At 36.8% G+C, this 19906-nt stretch overlaps 1 protein-coding gene across 2 annotated transcripts in view; it reads left to right on the top strand.

Annotated features, from left to right (window-relative positions):
- The window catches only part of POLR3A (RNA polymerase III subunit A), a 37209-nt gene that overhangs the window by 8075 nt on the left and 9228 nt on the right, over positions 1–19906 (top strand). For both annotated transcript variants that reach the window (XR_008965292.1, XM_057365189.1), the window contains exons 11-29: positions 310–450; positions 1617–1686; positions 2358–2485; positions 2951–3089; positions 4275–4439; positions 4709–4881; positions 5113–5224; positions 6566–6684; positions 7999–8136; positions 9589–9759; positions 10533–10646; positions 14323–14409; positions 14495–14577; positions 15980–16150; positions 16627–16720; positions 16831–16923; positions 17354–17518; positions 18191–18355; positions 18680–18811. Coding sequence is in view for 1 of the 2 variants with exons in the window: in XM_057365189.1 (XP_057221172.1) it covers positions 310–450; positions 1617–1686; positions 2358–2485; positions 2951–3089; positions 4275–4439; positions 4709–4881; positions 5113–5224; positions 6566–6684; positions 7999–8136; positions 9589–9759; positions 10533–10646; positions 14323–14409; positions 14495–14577; positions 15980–16150; positions 16627–16720; positions 16831–16923; positions 17354–17518; positions 18191–18355; positions 18680–18811 (2460 nt within the window). In the remaining variant the exon portion in view is untranslated. The remainder of the gene's footprint in view (positions 1–309; positions 451–1616; positions 1687–2357; positions 2486–2950; positions 3090–4274; positions 4440–4708; positions 4882–5112; positions 5225–6565; positions 6685–7998; positions 8137–9588; positions 9760–10532; positions 10647–14322; positions 14410–14494; positions 14578–15979; positions 16151–16626; positions 16721–16830; positions 16924–17353; positions 17519–18190; positions 18356–18679; positions 18812–19906) is intronic.

Here is a 19906-nt window from a genome sequence, read left to right as displayed (position 1 = left end):
TGCTAAAAGCCATAATTGACCTTGCTGTCTCTTCTTGTGTGAGCATTTCATATTTGTAGAGTTGATGTGATCTTTATAAAGCATGTTGTCTTCTGTGCTTTTTATAAATGCTTCATAATGAAAATTAYAAACTACATTGCTATCATATGATGTCAGTACAATTTGTCAGTTTCTCTTTGAGTTAAATCCTATAATCAGGAATTTTGACCTCATGTCTGTAATACAAAGAAAAGATAATGTCTGCAAGGAAGCACTTGGGCATGGCTTTTATTTCGACATGCCTAATTGTGTGTGCATCTCTTTTTTCAGGCTAGAGTAAAACCTCATAGGACATTCAGATTCAATGAATGYGTCTGTACACCATACAATGCAGATTTTGATGGAGATGAGATGAATCTTCACCTTCCTCAGACAGAAGAAGCAAAAGCAGAAGCGCTTGTTTTAATGGGGGTACGTAGATAAAATGCTCACATTGGTGACAGATGAGTTCAGCTCTTTAGTTCTTTACTTGCATGTGAAATCTGAAATACTATCTAGATTACTGAGTGTGCACAGTTTGAAGCTACCTGAAAACTCTGCAAAAGGGACTTTAGGATTAGGATTTACACCTAGCAGGTTTAACATCTGTGGAAAATCCACTGTTTTAACTAAGTAGATGTCATCAGTATGTTTCTGCCTGACTATCCATAGAGATTGCTGCCAGGCTAGGGTGGCTCTGTTGGCAGCAGCTTCATAATTTGCTTCTGGTCTGAAGCTTGGGAATTGCAGACAGACAGASCAGCTGGAAATTGAGGTGGTGATACWTGGCTTGTGCTGCGGAAGACAAATTCCCAGAGAAGGCAGGAGACACTAGGCTCACAGGGCAGGGTCAAAGAGGAAGAAGGGAGAGTAGGTARGTAGGGATCTGATGGTTGCAAACTGTGATCTGTAGTGTGAAAGTAGAGTCAGTAGCACCAAGCTGAGGGTATCACAGTCCATTGCTCCTTTAGGGTTAACAAATGCCACCAATACTTCAGGTGTACCCATACAATTGCTGCTGGATATAGGAGCTCACTGAAYTGACTTGGGAGCTGAAAAAGAATACTCCCATTCCCTGCCAAGTGTGTGATTCAGRTTTGTGTGGCAATCTGTTCAGGCAAAACTGCTTGTCGGTGGGGATTAACTGGAGCAGTGGTTTGAGTAAAACATGAAAACATGGGGTAGGGCTGGTTTTATTGTTACCTGCCAATAGGGACCATATAACTGGAAATATTCCGGTAGCTCTGAGTAGTGGGTGTAACCCCTCCTGTCCATGTTCTCAACAGTAGGTTGTCTCCCCCTCCGTGTCCCTGCTGTAACACATGAAGTTGATTGCWGCTTCTGCTTTGGAAACAGAATATGTGATTTCCAGTAGCTATTCCCAGACTGTTCCTTCACTGGCAATAGATGTGCATGGACTGCAGTGATATAGATGAACTGATGTAGTGAGCTGAAACTTCTGGTTCATTTTTTTCTATCCTTTTGAAGAATAAGCTTTGACTGTTTTTGCTAAAATAAATGTCTTAAATGATAAGTTCCATTTTGAACAGGAAATGGAATATCAGTGTCTTCAAATGCATATTTTTTGTGTCATACAGACTAAAGCAAACTTGGTAACACCAAGAAATGGAGAACCTCTTATTGCTGCTATTCAGGATTTCCTCACAGGTGTGTATAAGCTCATTTCAGAGCCCTGTAATCTAACAGTTGTTCCTTCAGAATCACTTCCCTCTTTTCAGAATTTTTCTATATCAATTAAAAACCTCCTTTCACAAATCAGTGAACTATGAAATAAGGCCCTTGTTTGCATGAAATATAAAGATGTCCTGAGAGTAATCTCTGATGCTGTCTACCTTTGTAGCTACAAGTAGTACAACTTTGAGTGTGTTTTGCTGTGTTTTTTTCTGCAAATGAATATTTGGGATCTTTGTGTTCGGTAGACAATATAAACTGCTTATGATTATAGTAAAGGAGCTGATTTTACTCAAAAATTACTTACAGTAAGTACCTTCAACGTCCTTAATTCTTTGGGAAGTGTTCAATGAACATAAGGAAGAAAGTGTACACAAACAAATCTGAAGGCCTTATTGCATGGATGGGATAGAGTGAGAGCAAGAGAATAGGTTATGGAAATAACATTGTTTCTAATTTGTAGATAATTAGTATGGAGCAATTTAAAAAATTCTGGCAAGAACTTACAATAGAAGCTGTCTAAACTGTTGCTATTTTGCATAGCAAGTACTTGACTAGTATTAGAATGAAATAATTAACATTGAATATGCAATAGCTTTTTAATTAAATTGAAATTAAGTGTGTAATTATACTTTTTTCCATTCCAGGTGCCTATCTTCTGACATTGAAAGATACCTTTTTTGATCGAGCCAAAGCCTGTCAAATTATTGCTTCTATCCTGGTTGGCAAGGATGAAAAGATCAAAGTTCGTCTTCCACCCCCAGCAATTTTGAAGGTGTGTCAAACTATTTTTTTCGTGTTACTAGGACTTACTTGACCCGTGGTGATGTTGCATGAATCCTTAAAATCCTAAAGTTTTGAACCAAAGATTACTTTATAAAGAAGTAATTATAAATGTTACAACCYCTTTGAGAAATTAAATGGCAGCAGCATCTACTTTAGGTTTTTTTTCCCTTTTCTAATCTGAAAGGAAAACATGGCAGTAAGAGGGAGCAATAGAGCATGTTTCTCTGAATGCATGCACATACCCTGTTGAAAAGGATAAGCATTCAGCACTTGGGTTTCAAATGTATGAAAATGCACAAGTACTTTTCAAGGGAGTGCTACTATGCTCTTGTGCAAGTGCAATGCTCTGTAGATATGTTCTGTACATAAAACAGTTTTACAATTAAATTCTTGCTTSCTCTTTTACTGTAGTTGCAGCATAAACTTGTAATCTTAATCTTTCTTTTTCTCTCAGCCTGTGACACTCTGGACAGGAAAACAGGTTTTCAGCGTCATTCTCAAACCCAGTGATGATTGTCCTGTAAAAGCCAACCTACGAACTAAGGGCAAACAGTATTGTGGCAGAGGGGAGGACCTGTGTTACAACGATTCTTGTGAGTGATGCTTCTAAAGCCATGTTTTGGAAGTCTTCAAAGAAATCATAGCTGTTGTTGAGCTCATGGCAGGAGTTAAAGCAGTATTTTACATAAATGTTCTTGAAGTGCAAAATAAAATCTTGCAGTGTTTTCGAAAGTCAAAGTCATGCTGAACACCAAGGAAAAGATTTGGATATTTTCTTAAACTAGAATGTTTTGTTTGATGCTTAGCTTGCCATGATACTAACTTAGTGTTTGAAGGTGAGAGAAAGAAAAGTGACGCTTAGGATGTGGTTGTACAGAGGGCAAATAGAAAAATTTAGTTTCAGAAGTGGGGGTAGTAATACAGGGATTAGAGGTCAAACATTGAAAGGAGTTAGAATATTCAGGGAAGATAGAAATCCCTAGGATATCAAGCCATTCATGTCCTTCCAGTTAGGATAGTCAGTGGCAGATGAAATGCAAAGCTCCATGGTTGAAAAGGCTGTAGGAGATTAGGAAGCCTTTGCTTATAATTAAACATTCATGGGGTGACTGTTGAGCTAGAATTTGAGCTGGCTGAATCTCTGCTGCTCAGAAATTTAAGTTGAGGAACCACTGATTTACACTAATTCTGTCATGCACTGCTGATGCAAGGAAGAATTTCCCAGTTAGCACTCAAGTGCCCTCTGCGGCAGACTGAGGGATTTCTATAAAACACAGGATCACTCTGTGCTGTGACGTTGATTATAAGCATGGTGGAGCAATTTTATTCAGCCTCTAAATATTGTAGGACAAAAGGTCCCAAAACAATCCTGCTCACACTCCTGTCAACATGCATAGACTGAAATAAAGAAGCCATTTAAAAAATAAGGGAAGAATTTGCATTTTCTGAGTTTGATAGGAGCACATGATATGGAAAACTTTTGGATATCATTGGCTGTATTCAGTTCTCTGAAAAATARTTCATTTCTGCAGGTGTAGTAATTCCCTTCAGAAATTTCTCTRCAAATTCTCAGAAGTCTCAAGAAAACCTGGTATCAGGTTTTGATTTGATATAATAAGTGATAGAGCAGTGACTTCAAGAAGATGATACCTAAATTCACATGGAAAGTACTGAGCATGGACAGAGCTTTTATTGAAAAATTCTCTCCATAAGTGATTATCAGTGGTCAGTGAATGTTTTAGAAAACTGGTGAATTTTTTTTGCCTATTTATTTCTAGATGTCACAATTCAAAACAGTGAGTTAATGAGTGGCAGTATGGACAAGGGGACATTGGGGTCAGGATCCAAGAACAACATCTTCTACATCTTGCTGAGAGACTGGGGACAGGTGGAAGCTGCAGATGCCATGTCACGTCTGGCCAGACTTGCTCCTGTCTATCTTTGTAAGTACATTTCCTTGTAAAATGGTACTTTAATACAGAAATAGAGAGCAAGCAAGATTTTTGCTTCAAATATGACTTGTGCTTTAAAAAAATAAGCTAGTTTTGAAGCTGGCAGGCAGTGAAACAATTTACTGTATTTATGAAGTGCTTGTGATGGTCACATGATGGGAGGCAAAATTGAAAGTTCCCAATAATATTTCCTGGGTTTAATTTGTTTTCTCTATAGGAGATTGAGCTGTGAAAATAATTTCTTTTCTTTTTAATAATAGCTAATCGTGGCTTTTCAATTGGAATTGGTGATGTAACCCCTGGGCAGGGCCTTCTAAAAGCTAAATATGAGCTCTTGCATGCTGGCTATAAGAAATGTGACGAGTACATTGAAGCTCTGAACACTGGCAAACTACAGCAGCAGCCTGGTTGTACTGCAGAAGAGACACTGGAGGTAAAGTTTTTTATTTAAATCGCTATGTATTTTGAGTAGAGACTTCGCAAATACATTCATTACATTGTGATGTCTAAAGTTGTCTTCTGAAATCTRAAAATAGAAGCAAATGCAGTACCTGGGCAAGCTGAATTGAATTCCCTTTGGCTACTGAAGGTGTTGCTGGGACTGATGGAGTAGTGTTTGTGTGTTTTTCAACAAATTCTGAACCTCTGAAATACTCTATTTCAGGCCTTAATCCTTAAAGAACTGTCTGTTATCAGAGATCACGCTGGCAGTGCCTGTCTCAGAGAACTGGACAAAAGCAACAGTCCCCTGATCATGGCTCTCTGTGGTTCTAAAGGTAGGGATAGCTAAACCTTGCATGTAGGTTACTCACTCCATCTCTTTTGTGAAAATTGTTCCATCTTTATAGCTTGTTTTTTACTGTCAGTTGTGCAAGTTCATGTCACAACTGTTTTTGTTTTAAGTGGCTCAGTAAGTACAGCTTGGGTATAGTTAGTTAAAATCAAACCGATGTTCTGATATTTTTGTGTCTTAATTTTTAGTGCAAGTTGAGAAACATCTTATTGGAATTTGAGATGCTTGTAGGACTTGAACTAATTAATCAGTAGAAAGTTTTCAGTTGTGTTTCTCCTTCAAGTATTTATATCACATAGAAAAATCAACTGCAAATGATACATTGAGAATTGTAACTAACATTTCCCAGAATCATGGGATTATTTGGAAGGGACCTTAAAGATCATCCAGTTCCAACCCCACTGGCATGAGTTGGGACTCCTTCCACCTGACCAGGATGGGGCATCCACAGCTCCTCTGAACAACWAGTTCCAGTACCTCACCACTCTCATAATAGTTTCTTTCTGATGTCTAATCTAAATCTGCCCTCTGGCAGTTGAAAATCATTCCAGCCTGTCCTGTCACTACATGCCTTTGTGTAAATCCTTCTCTGTCTTTCTTGTAGCATGTTTTTAAATACTAGAAGATAATACAAAGTTTRTCAAATTCTTGTCTGAGCTTTACTTTGTGTCTTAAAAGAATTGAAGAAATCACTTAACCTTTTGCCTTTTTAGCTATCTAATAAATTGTGGAAAGCCTCATAGTGACATGTTTTGTTCTAAACAAATACTGAAATCTAAGAAGAAGAATATATTAAATGTATAATTTTTGTGGGGTTGATGGGGAGGCATTATTTGCTGAATGTTTGCCAACAAAACTTCTGAGTTAGATACTCAATTCTCTGGGACCTAATTTGTTCAAGGAGTCCTGGTAGATACTGAATCCTTTATGAAAAATATTGTTAAAATAKGTTTATTGAAGAAATTGTGAAGCAAAATGTGTAGGTCAGGTTCATGGACTATGTAAAGCACAATCCATAATAGAAACCAGGATAGYATAAGGACTGGCGTTGAATAATGGTGGTATGAACGTCTATATAACCCAAAGGGAAAAAAAAAAAGAAAACTTATTGCCTGTATCACAGACTTAATTATCAGCATTTGCGTAAATGCTGGAATTAACAGGATGAGTAACAGAAAAGCTTCTCTAACTCTTGCAATTCTGTTTTGTTGATCAGTAATGAGGGTAAATAATAGATCTTTGTGGAAGTGAAGATAGCTCAGGAGAGAAGCAGTGCATTCCTCATTTGTGAGTGAGGGGTTTTCTTTTCCTTCTGTCTTTTCAGGCTCCTTCATTAACATATCCCAGATGATTGCTTGTGTRGGTCAGCAGGCTATCAGTGGGTCCCGCGTTCCTGACGGATTTGAGAACAGGTCCTTGCCTCACTTTGAGAAGCATTCTAAGGTAATTCTGTATGTTTGGAATAGACTGTGAAGTAAAGTGAAACCAGTTTCCTTATGCCATTTGGAGAGGAATGCATTATATGGCCATGATATGCGTGAAGGAAAAGGATTATATATGGTGAATGTAAAATGTTTTGTGTGATTTGACAATTAACAACAGTATTCTGAATTGCCATAGGATGTCTWGTTAGCTTGACTTTTTACGACTAAGCCTTGCTTTGCCCTTTCTAATTTAGTAAAGTTAATGTCAGGTGATGATACATTTTAGGTTCTGTTGAGAGTTCTAAAAATTATTTGTTGAAGTTTCTCTCTGGTGTTATGTTTGACTGCASTAGTACTTTTGAGGAGAATTACTGAATATCTTGTGTCTTTAGGTGAGAGATGCCAGATAAACCAGTCTAGAGTCTGGTTTTCTTGTTTTCCACCAGGATAGGTATCATGGGTTACTCTCCATGTTTTATGTTCCAGTTCARTCCCACATGAAGCAATAATGCCCTTGTTAATATGATTCAACGARGTTAGGTTTTTTAAGTACTATTTGAGATCTAATGAACAGTATAGGTATAAGCCAATGTCTAGTTAGTGTGTTAGTTGAGTGTCTGATGGTATCTATGACACTTGCATTGGTGACTAAATGTCCAAATTTCAACTTCTGGGTTCTGTAACATGCAGAACAAATAGAAAAATAAACTATTTCCTAGTTTAAATGAGGAGATAAAATTTAGCTCTAACATTTTTTTCTGATTTAGAAAGCATTACCTGTTAAATAACAACAAAAATGATTTTTGGCTTGAAGGAATGCCTGCATCAAGTGTGCAAGAACTTTCCTCAGCAGTGAGGGCAAACCATTTAAAATAATTGTATACATATCTCCAGTTGTATTATTTCTGGATTCCTTAGTCTTCAACACTGCCAACACCTTTGCGCTACTATAGGAAAATGAGCATTCTTAATCGTCTTTTCAGTTTTCTCAAGTATAAGGGAGTCTGAAGTGTTGGTGTAGTGTTGGGAAGGAATAGCTGGAAGCGTGACAAGGTTTGTAGGAGGAAGGAGAAATTTCGTCTATTAAATTAGTTTGGAAGAAYGAGGCAAGGGTTTCTGAGGCCTTTATTCAGATGTAAAATATAAACATGCAACTTGAGAGCTAAGCAAGCTGAGGTCATTGCCCTGTGTTGGTGGAGATATTGGCTGACTTTCAGAAAGAATTTAGATGTTTTTCTGTAACATACAGAACATGCATTGTAACATATGTTTTTCTGTAACATACAGAATATACATTGTATTTTAACCATGTGTTTCCCACTCTTCTCTGCAGCTCCCTGCAGCAAAAGGCTTTGTTGCTAACAGCTTCTATTCTGGGTTAACTCCCACTGAATTTTTTTTTCACACTATGGCTGGTCGAGAAGGTCTAGTTGATACAGCTGTAAAAACAGCAGAAACTGGATATATGCAGGTAAATGTCAGCAGAGTAAGGGTTTTATCAATCTTGCAAAGTGTGGGTGTTTCTCAGGTGCGTGTTGAGGTGAAGTGCCAACACTGTAACAGTGATTTGCACTGTGAAATACCACTTGGTCTGTTCTCCAATAGGTGTGGAGTTTGTAAATGAGCCCTCAGGCAATGGAACAGTAACATTCTTGTATTTAGCTGTTTCCTCTCAAATATGGGTTGTAGAAATCCTTGATCTGTGCAGTTGTTGAGGACCACCTTCTCTGTAGTGTGTTCCTAAAACTGGTGTTAGTGATAACAGAAATGCAGCTAAAGCTTCCTTTCAGTGTCTGTTCTCTCTAGGTAAGAGGCGCCTTGGCCATACAGACTGAGAATACTTCTTAGTGTCTTTGTACCCCCTCTGCAAATACATGTCCCTCCAACAAAGCTTTTTGCTGTTATGTGCAGTCTTAAGACTTCTGCGCAAATATTTAAGTAGTTTTTAAAGTGTTCTCTTCCCAGTGTCACAGGCTGTAGCAAAACCAAGATAATTTGGGGCTGGGAACACATTCTAAGATAAACAAGTAATTGTACAAAGACAGAAAAAAAACCACCTTTTGGGGTGGGTGACTAATTTGACCATATCTCCAAAATGAACAGAATAATCTTGACGTGCGGGAGTATTTACAAAAAAATATAAATATAATAAGCAATCTGCAAAATATTTTTCCTCTTCGACATTTTTCCTGTATGAAGAAATTGTAGCACTTGGACTTCAGAATTTAAAAAAAAAAACCTTTAACATTTATTTTAATATTGACTTTTTTCTCATTGGTGAGAAAAAAATACCAATTTATAGTCTAGTTTAGGTGATCTAATTGGCTTTCATGAGCAATGAAGYCCATTTTTCAAATTAACATGTTTTTAACCTAAAATGCTTTGTAGCATGCTTTCTTTTTGGGATAGAAAGGAAGATGATAGTTAAGGGATTTCCCAATGCAAGGAGTTAATGTAAGAGAAGCTGATAACCCAAACAGAAAAATGGCTTTGACCAATGACCTSTGGTTTTTGTCAGTGGAAACAATTGTTGAGTGGTTCTGCTTCCATGCACAAAAAGGATTGTATCCCTTGATAAATAAACCTGCTTGGAAGAATATGAGTATTATGTGAAAAAAACCCTAATAAATCCCTTAAACTACAGTAGGTTCTTGCAGTTTAGATTTAGGTTTCTTATGCAGTGGAATTCTAAATGTGGAGTATTGTGTTGTTGCTTGAAAWTTCGTGGACTTTTTATGTTCTGTGAAATGTACAATAAAGCCTTAGGGCTAACGGATGATTTTAAATAGGATTTCATGGCTGCTTATGTCTGTGTCAGATTTATTTCCTGAGTCCAGTTTCTATATTTCTKGTAATGCAAATCAATAGCTATTTTTAAAAAGATCCGTTTTGCTTTCCTTGTACTTTATTTTTTTTCTTTCAGAGACGTCTGGTAAAATCCCTTGAAGATCTTTGCTCACAGTATGATTTAACAGTCAGAAGTTCTACTGGTGACATTATACAGTTTATTTATGGAGGAGATGGCTTGGATCCTGCAGCTATGGAAGGGAAGGATGAACCACTGGAATTCAAGCGAGTTCTAGACAATATCAGGGTAAGGATTGCTGAAATCCTTGTTAGAAGTGTGAAAACACTGTTAAGCATAGAGGGGAAAGTAGTAAGTTATGGGGAAAATTGTTTCATTTGAAGTMTTTATTTTCAAATTGCCTTTTTTCAAAGAGCAATCTTTCAGCATGTGTGTTCYAAGAGTAATAGATATTTTTTACTGTGGAACAGAGCAGTTTGTGTACTGAGACCAAACTGTTACAAGCTGTGAAAAGTAACATTTCTTTCTGTGCTTAAACATAGTTTTAGGACCTAATATCCARCTCACTAGATTAGTTACTACTGGCTTGTTTGGGTACTAGTTTGGTACATTGCATAGAATAATTCTTTATTAAATCAAGACATGCATGTTCTTTGAGTTGAACTGGCTGATGGTTGTTCAATGATACTGTGATGCTTGAAGACATGTATTGCTTAGTTTTGGTTGTGTGGGTTGAAGTGTTATGGCCYTCTCCCCACAGAGAGAAGTTTTTTGCTGAAGTAACTGTTCAGAATTCTGTAATATGAGTATAATAAATKGATAGAACTAGAAATGTCTTAAGTGTATACCCTCAGATTTGCAGAAGTAAGTAGAAGTGGATGTGGCCCTTTTATTCACAGTAGKCTGGTATAGTATAGTAAACCAAAACCAACCAAACTACAAAAAGATGCAATCAAATGAAAGAATGCTGTTAATCAGTTCTRTTTCTGTGTACTCTGTGTCTTTGCAATGAAGGTTTTGTGCATGTTTCCTGTTAAAAGTCACGTTTTTTTCCTCTTCAGGCTGTCTATCCATGCCGAAGTGAACCAGCCCTTAGCAAAAATGAGTTGTTGTTAACATCWGAGTCCATCATGAAGAAGAATGAATTTCTTTGCTGCCATGACAGCTTTCTCCAGGTAATTATCTCACTTCCTTATCACATTGTGATTAACTTTGCCTTATAAATTAAGGACTGGACTTTAGCCTGTCTGGAGACTACTTACACAGCTTTTAAGGGTGCGTGTCACATGATTGCTCGCRCTTTGAATTGTAAAATTCAATTTGTTTGAAAGAGCATTGGGTAATTTTAGTCTTTATGAGAGCATCCACTCTCAAGACTTCCTTGAGAATGACTGACAAAAAGTAAAGAGTTAACCTTACCTCCATTAGGGRTGCTAACCTTGATGAACTTTCTGGTTACTGACAGTGATGCAAACAAGATTCTTTAATGACCTGTATKTTAAGGGTTTCTCTTTAATAGATCAGAGTGTTTCAGAGCAGAAAACCTGTTTTGCAATTCCTTTGATAGAATGCAGTTGAAAAAAGTCATTTCYATATTTGAAATATGCTGTAAATCTTAACCTCTGAAGGAAAAGAAATCCAATATTTTAATATCCGAGTTTGGGGATAAAGCTGTTATTTGAAGCATACATCTTTTAAATTGTATMATGAAAATGCAAATAATTGTTATTAATTTCAGAAGCTCAGATATGGCTATATCACCTTAGTGATAATTAGCTTAACTTAAGATTTAAGTTACCTTTTCTTCTTTCCTTTTTTTTTTTTCTATTCATCCTTGAAGACATTAACTGAGACAGGTTATGAAAAATATAATGAGGTAATTGTAGCATGTGTGTGCGCACTGTGTGAGCATTAATGTTAGTGCTTTTTAGCTAAAGATGTGTGTATAGTGCTAAAGTAATTGATTAGCATATATACATTACTGCTTGTTAARTTATGACATAGGTGTTCATCACAATTATTTAACTTGAAAACTGTGACACATTAATTAATACCCGCTAAATTCAAGGATTTTGGGCAAGCTTTCTTTAAGTACTTCTCTTAGCTTTATAAAACTCATTCTTTCAGTCTTTAGGARTATTAGCATGTTTTTCTGATGTTTTCCTMTCCCTTTCTCCACTTTCCCATTCCAGAACAGAGATGCTTCTTAGTGCTATTATTGTAGCAGCAGTTTTAATGAACTTAGCCACTCTAGTCCAGAATACAGTGTGTCTAAATAGCTCTTCCAAACAGACAACATTCATTCTTCTGCTCTCTGCCCTTGCTGGAGGGAATTCAGCTGATGAAAAAACACATTGTTGGCTGGCACAGTTTCAATTGTGTAAATGTTTTAACATATTTGAATATGTTAAAGTACAGGTGAAGGGAATTTTTTTTTTCTTGTTGGAATTGAGGAAATCCTTAAAGACTCTCAAAATTGAAAAAAAATCATTTTTCTGTGGGTTTTTTTGAGATTAGGARTGCTGGGAGTGTGGTGCAAACACAGATAAAGCTCTGCACACAGCCAATCAGTGCTGCCATGTGCAGAGTTGGCTACTGGTTCTGCCTGAACTGGAGTAGATTTTGGTTGAATCTTGTGGCATTTTCCATGCCACTGTGCTTTTCAGTGGGCCACTTCACTGCAAGGATTGCAGTACGAGCAGTGCTTCAGGTGTATAAATGATCCCTCTAAATCAGGTGCTGGGACACCTGATGCAAAACCTGAGTGAGCAGGGTTTRCATCCTGAACTCCCCTTTGGACTAAACATCAGTTGGCTCTGTAGGAGCTGACAGGGCCTWTGTTGAGCCATATCTCACTGGCTCATTTGATGCCTTCTTGTTTATTTGGTCCAGACTAAGAGGGAAAGAAGGAGGGAAAAAAAAATCAATGTTTTTTTGAGTGCACTCTGGAAGTTCCATAGCTGTGCTCATACAGTGCAATGTTGCATTCAAGATTGTAAGTCCATAGAGATAGGTAGACTCAGCAKAGAGTGAGCTGCACTTGCATTCCATTTGTAGCATAAATTAATCCATAGTTTATTCAAACTGCCAACAGATACTTATAAGTTGGGAAGTAATTTCCTCTTTTAGGTCTTGTGCATGGATAGAAATTTGACAATGAAAAAGAARTCTTCAGAGATGTATCTTTTATCTTTCTCTTTTTCTGACTCTGGTGCATGGAAATACAATATGATTTGAGTACCTTATTCATAATTATATATAATAATTGATTTCCTGTATTGGAGTTGTTTGGATTTTTTTTTAAGTACACTGGAACTCGGACACTGTCAAAGAGGTGAAGTCTTCTCCAAGTCCTGCAACTTTCCTTTTTTTGTGCACCTGTAGTAAAAAGATTAACTTCTCTAATACCAAATTATTGCTTAAACGCTTCCTTTAGGAAATAAATCACATTACGAATTTTAAGCAAACATTTCAGGGTCAAAAGCCTTTAAAATGATCCAAATATCTTATTTTTGGATAATGCTACTTACTGCAGGGCAAAAGGGGCAAAATTGTAAGAATGCATCCTGTCATCCAAGTGGGGAAGCAATTTGGAAGCATCCATTGCAGCAGCACTCCTGTTGTCTGTTCTGCCATTTGAACTTGGTTCTGGTATTCACAGACAATAACATACTCTGTGGAAATACTTTAAATGCCAGTAAGAATGCTGTTATTTTGAGAATGGAGAATTCTGCTAGAATGTAATAGAAGGGTTTTCATAATGGTTCTATGAACTCAGTTGTTAAAAAAAAAAAGCAGACTCTCAAATACTTAGTCAATTTTGCATGTAATTGTCAACACTCAGCGACTGTGGTGGTTGCAGAGAGTCCGGTACTTAGTTTAAAGGGTTTAAAAGGACTCTAAAAAATCAGATTATTTGTATCTCTATGGAGGCTTTCCTAAATCATTGTTGAAATAGATGGGAAGGATTTCCTCTTGCTTTTTGTTTATGTTTTGCTTTTGATAACCATGTGTTATGGCAGGGACTTACACTGAGTCCTCTTTTCTGGAAGAGTTTGATCATGGACCTCATATTTCATGACTTCTAGTGTATTTGCCTTTATCCAAAGTGTAATGGCCAAATGATCTTTTATAGAATAAGTGTTGGATATTTTTCTAACAGTATTGTTTTGGTTTATGTTCCAGTAAAGACTCTTAGAACTTCTTTTGGGTAAGCCTGGTAAGAGAGTGAAAGGTTTATGTACTATGACATGTAAACTGCAATTATCTGCAAGACTGCTCCCCAGTACAGAGAAYTTATTTGAATCAAATTAGGTAAAAACTTTGAGTTTTGAGGTTTTTTTTCTCACAGATGAAGTGCATCTCTGAAAGCTGTCCAGCAGATATACTTTATATATTTCCTCTCTTGCCACAGTCTTTCCATTTCTACTTTTTAAATACTAAGAAATGAGTGAGAATGAGAAAAATGAGTATTTGTGTCAGTATCATCAAAAAAGAAGAGTTTTAAATTGGGKTTTTTTGTTTGTTTTTTAAATCAGTTTCAGTAGGTGGTGGGTAGGAAGGTAGGATCAACCCAAGTSAGTTATCTGTCAGTGTATGCTCAGGAAGGATGCTTTTATTCAGCGTGGAACATATTCCTCATGTACTGCTGCTGATCTGTGGCTACACAAGAGTAGATCTGGTTTGCTAAACTTTAGCCTATGTGTGTGTCTAAATTTTGATGTTCTTCTCTTSATATCATGCATTATTAATTTATTGTAAATATTTGGAGCTTTAAGCAAATAAGTTACTGTTGCARACTTCAAAATGGAAACCATGTCTTTGCTCACTGTGGTTTTAWTGTGATTTCAGGAAATTAAAAAATTCATCAAAGGTGTTTCTGAGAAGATAAAAAAAACTAGGGACAAGTATGGAATTAATGACAATGGCACCACAGAGGTAAATAGTTTCAATGGGGTAATGATGTCATTCTCTTCAGTCTTCATTAGCTGTTGCTTTTCCAACTATTCTGTTCTCATTTCAGCCAAGAGTGTTATATCAGTTGGACAGGATTACTCCAACTCAACTACATAAGTTTCTAGAAACTTGTAGAGACAAATATATGAGGTGAGTGTTTACCCTGCTGTGTTCTCAGTGCTGCTGCTTTGTTGGTAACCTGGGGGGTGTATTTTGCTATTTTTACTGTATTCGTGTTGGTTCTATTGTAAATGCACTACAAAGAATTTGAAACAATTGGTTCCCATAACATAAACATTGCAAGACAAAGGTAGGATGCAAAATAAAAGAGCATCACTGTCTACAGGTGGGCTTGTTGAGGCAGAGTTGAGTCTTGAGAAACAGTTTGAGAGGTCTGACAGGTGGRGTTTTTACATTTATCTTGAAATGTAAGGCAGATTCTTTCACTAACAGACTTCTTTTATATATCCTTCTACATTGTAGAAAAAAATGCTTTGTGTTTCATTTTGTATTTCTTTAGTGTGCAAAACTATCTGCTTGTGTTTAAGCACTTTCCTTCTGAAATAGTATTAATCATACCAACAAGCACAGTTTTATSCTTTAGCTACTAACTACTTATATCCACAGACTGTGTTTTGACAGCAGATTCTGGTAAAAGCCAAAAGTGATAGGATTCAGAGTAAGGGGGGAAATTGTTTAAACATTTAGCATTTTTACACCCACTGGCAGACTTGTTTCCTTCCTCCTCCTCTTGCAGGAGGTTGTTTAAAATCTCCAATAAGTCTATGCAGAACTAAGTCTGAATAGGTAAGTTTCAAATTCATCTGAATCTTAATGGTAGTTAATTCTTGATCTACACGTTTTGTCAGGAGCTGTATCACACTTTGATCTAAATCTTCTTTGATTTGTTATGCACTTACAGGATCCTTTTGCTTGTTATTCTTGGTTTCTACCAAGATAATGCTAGTGTGGATGTTTTAATCTCTTTATCCATTGAGATTTATTTCATTTACTTAGACTCCTCAGATTTGGACATTCACATGAAGCCATGGGTGATGTCTGCTTTGTGACCTACCTGCATCAGTTGTTTTTTAATTTTTTCTTTTTCTAGAAAATTTACATATATGTTAAGTTCTTAACTATTTTAAAGCAATTACCAGTGTTTTACTTTCATTTATTAGGAGTACTTGTTTACATTTGTCTTAAGGGTTTTTCAATATAAATTACATTTTTACTGTAATAGGTAAATGTTAGCATAGGGCATTTCCCTAAAGGGAGAATCCTGGATGTAGTGGTTGATGCTTAGAAGGAAGAGAATGGTCTGGTTATCTGGTTATGGAAGTTATATTGGATCTGCGGGATGCTTATATGACAGGGAGTGTTCTTGCTTTTCATGGGATTAGTCTTAAAATATTGGTGACCTTTCAACATCTCTCCTGTTCGTTTACTAAAGTAGTATATTAACAAACTTCTTGTATGTCTACCAGAATAATTTCTGTTGTTGTTTGCTTAGGATCTTATAGCTTATATCTCTTTCTRTATTTTTTATCAGGGCACAGATGGAGCCTGGTTCTGCAGTTGGAGCTCTGTGTGCACAGAGTATTGGTGAGCCTGGTACACAAATGACTCTGAAGACTTTCCATTTTGCTGGTGTTGCTTCAATGAACATTACTTTGGGTGTGCCAAGAATCAAAGAAATCATTAATGCTTCAAAGGCTATTAGGTACTCGCATTGTTTTGGTTTGTTTGGGTWTTTTTTCCTTTGCCCAAGTGAAACCTGATGGATAAATTTGCAAACACAATAGCATTTCCCTGTCCTCAGCAATATACCAGACATCATTCAATGCAAATRCCCAAACAAAAAAAAATCTAATGTCTGCCCAACTCTTAAGTGGTACTTAGGCCCAGAGAGAAAATCAAATGAAGGAAAATGTTTATTTGCTAAGTTGAATATTTCCTTGGATGCTTCATATCTTGTGAAGTGCTCTGGTGTTTGGCAGTAGTCAAAGCATACTTGTTTCTACATATGCATGAAGCCATACAGAATAACGTAACAGATCTCTTTATCTTACTAAATACTGCTCTAGATAAGAGAGCAATTCTGTAAAGAAAGACATAATTCAAGTTGCCATCTGTAATCCAGCTGAGCAATTTTCTGACTGGGTTTGTGTGTGTGTGTGTGTGTGTTTATTTTTGTAGCACCCCTATTATAACAGCACAGTTAGACAAAGATGATGATCCTGATTTTGCCCGTCTGGTTAAAGGAAGAATTGAGAAAACCTTGTTAGGAGAGGTAAGAAAAATTGTGTTATTGCTAATGCTTTAAATGTAACCATTAGCCAATTGCTGTGGGGCATTTTAGCCATTTTTGTATGCTAACTATGTTGTCCTTGTCTCTTAAAGATTTCTGAATACATAGAGGAAGTGTTTCTTCCAGATGATTGTTTCATCCTAGTGAAGCTGTCTTTAGAGCGCATTAGRCTACTGAGATTAGAGGTGAGTTGTTCAGTTCTTATGCAGAATATATCTTGGATGCATTCCAAATCTTAATCCTGTGTCAGAAATCACACCAGTCGAAGTTAAAAAAAGGAAGCAAATGATGAATGTTGTGTGGCTGCATTACATCTCGAGGTTCCTTTTTTTTTTTCCATGCAAAATGGATAATTTCCCCTTTAYTTGGAAATGAGAGAACATACATCTGTGTCTTGCTAAACACAGGGATGCCATAYCTGTCCCTTGGTTAATGTAGAGGCCGGTACCCTCAGCTTAGGATAGTATTCATGAGAGTAATTTATGAGAGTATAATTGGGGACTTCTTTCCTACGTTCTTCTGTTTTATAATCTGTTGGAAGACTGTTCCATTTATTTGAGCCCATTTATATGTGCTGAGATAACTCTGGTGTTTGCTGGCTGACATTTGCCACAGGTGAATGCAGAGACGGTGCGCTACTCCATTTGCATCTCTAAACTCCGAGTGAAGCCTGGGGATGTTGCTGTCCATGGAGAAGCAGTTGTTTGTGTGACCCCCCGTGAAAATAGCAAGAGTTCAATGTATTATGTRTTGCAGTCCCTCAAGGAAGAGCTACCAAAGGTAAAAACAATGGTGGTTTTGTGGGAGGTAATCAGCAGTAATAATTTGGGATTCCATTGTGGGAAGATGAAGTAATTCTTGTCAGGATTGTCAGTGAAGATAGGGTGGGTCAGTAGCTCTCAGAGTTTGGTGGTACTGTTTTGCTGTTGAAACTAAACCATCCTTTACTAATATTTGTAAATAAAATTGAAACTTTGATATTTCCCTTGCAATTTACTGAAGCATTCCAAGTGCAGCAGTTGTATGGAATGGTTTTATCTGCTTCCAGCTGCRTCTAGAATTGAACCACATGACAGTATCTGGCATTTGTTCAACTTTCTGTGAGGAGACTCTCTACTCTGGATTTTAAAAATAGACCTAAGTGAACCTATATTACTACCAGCTTGCCTTTTTGTTTGTATGGGTCTGCCACCATTCAAAACCCAAACCTGTGTGTGAGAATATCTGACACAAAATAAAAACTGTAGTTAGTGAATAAGGTTTATAGTGCAGTGTCAATATCAGTTTYGGACATGTGTATTTAAGAGCAAGAAATCTTATTTTGTATGTGTTTTAAGTGAGCCTTCATAGTAAAGTTACCTTCTCAGTAGGTTTGAGTGCTGCTAACTGTTGCTCTTTTATACTGTGTTACTGTATAYATCAAAGTTACTAGGGTTTTTTCGTTTTTGGAAGGTTGTAGTGCAAGGCATACCAGAGGTCTCCAGAGCTGTCATTCATGTTGATGAACAAAGTGGAAAGGAAAAATACAAACTTCTGGTTGAAGGTGATAATCTAGGAGCTGTTATGGCTACTCATGGAGTGAAAGGAACAAAAACATCCTCTAACAACACTTACGAGGTAATGTCTAAATGAATGTTGTGGGGTTTTCCCCATAGCATCTGTATTACGAGTGTTTATTTGTGCTCAGATGCCGCAGCTCATCCTGAATCAAGGCTGATTTCACTAAYAGATGTCAGAATGCATTAACACAAGAGAATAATTCCACTGGCAGCACKCTTCTCTTCAAAGATGTTTCTATAAATATTTTTCAAATGGAGAAGTTTAAAAGGGTAGTCATAGAAATGGAATATTAGTATGCTATCAGATGGTCTTTATTCCAGGAATATAGTTGCTCCAAGCATTTGGTCCTTCATTCATGTAACATGTAACAATTYTGTGTAGGTAGAGAAAACTCTGGGAATTGAAGCTGCTCGGACGACCATTATCAATGAGATTCAGTATACAATGGTGAACCATGGCATGAGCATTGACAGAAGACATGTTATGTTATTGTCTGATCTAATGACTTACAAGGTTTGTACTGTGTCTTTTCTAAATGTTACATTGGGCTTTTTATACAAATTAATTTTACCATGTTTGAGAAAGACAGGTAAGGTAGAGAGATGGAAATTCATTCTAGGCTTAAAGAATTCCAAGTTGTACTGACCATACAYTGGTATTTGTATTTTACAGAAAATGTTTAAATACTTTAGTTCTTGGGTGMGTGGGAATCTATTTTAACTGAAAACAAACTAATATGAGTAGGGAATGATAATTTCATATTGAAAACAGGAATCCTGAAAATGACAGTGTGAAAACTAACTGTTTTGGGTAGCCATGCATGCAATTTAAAGCTTGCTGTGCAGAAAACTCCACGGGGTGTGGTTCATAACAGCTGCACTGTATGTGAGAGTTAAAGGACACAGWTATTACAAATAGAATCAGATTACATGAACAGTCTTACAGGACTTGTTAGTGCAAAATCATATCTGCTCTTTATTGATTGATTTTCTTTTCATCGCATCCAATATGGTTTTWAGATTTGAGTACATTTAGTGAAGTAAGAATTTCCACTTTGCCTGCCAGAGTGCAAGGGTTTAATTTGGATGAAATGGATGGAGTTCTGACTTGTTCCAAAGCTCCAGAGCTTTGTTGTGCTGAGGTGCAGCAGTCCACAGAGCTCACCCCATGAAGCTGCAGCACAGCAGTAGAAAAGGGCATCAGAGTGCCATGTTTTAAACCTGTTGGGCTCCTACCATGCATTTTTTTGGCTGTACTTCTAACTATATATATAATCAGGATGTTTCTAACAAACATAGGGACAAGTAAGTCAAGTTAGTTTAGAAAGCCAATTACCTTTTTTTCTGAATAGTGAAAAAATCAAGATAGAGAATCTTCTGTAATTTCCTGGCAGCTGAGGTCAGATTTATCTGTAGACAATAGGCAATAGATTCAGCATAGTGCTCTCAGACCCCACTGAGGTTTGTAGCTCTGTAGCCAGTTTAAAATTGTGGGKTTTTTTCTCATGGCTATGTTTCTTTCAATCTTTTCAATACTTATCCATAAAAAAATGATTTATTAACCATTAATAGCAGCTTGTGTCGTATATGAAGAATGACTTTTGTTTTA

Source organism: Malurus melanocephalus, unplaced genomic scaffold (assembly GCF_030028575.1).
Source record: "Malurus melanocephalus ecotype Western Australia unplaced genomic scaffold, MMel_1.1 scaffold_49, whole genome shotgun sequence".
Lineage (NCBI taxonomy): Eukaryota > Metazoa > Chordata > Aves > Passeriformes > Maluridae > Malurus > Malurus melanocephalus.
This window is presented reverse-complemented; position numbering and strand designations above follow the sequence as displayed.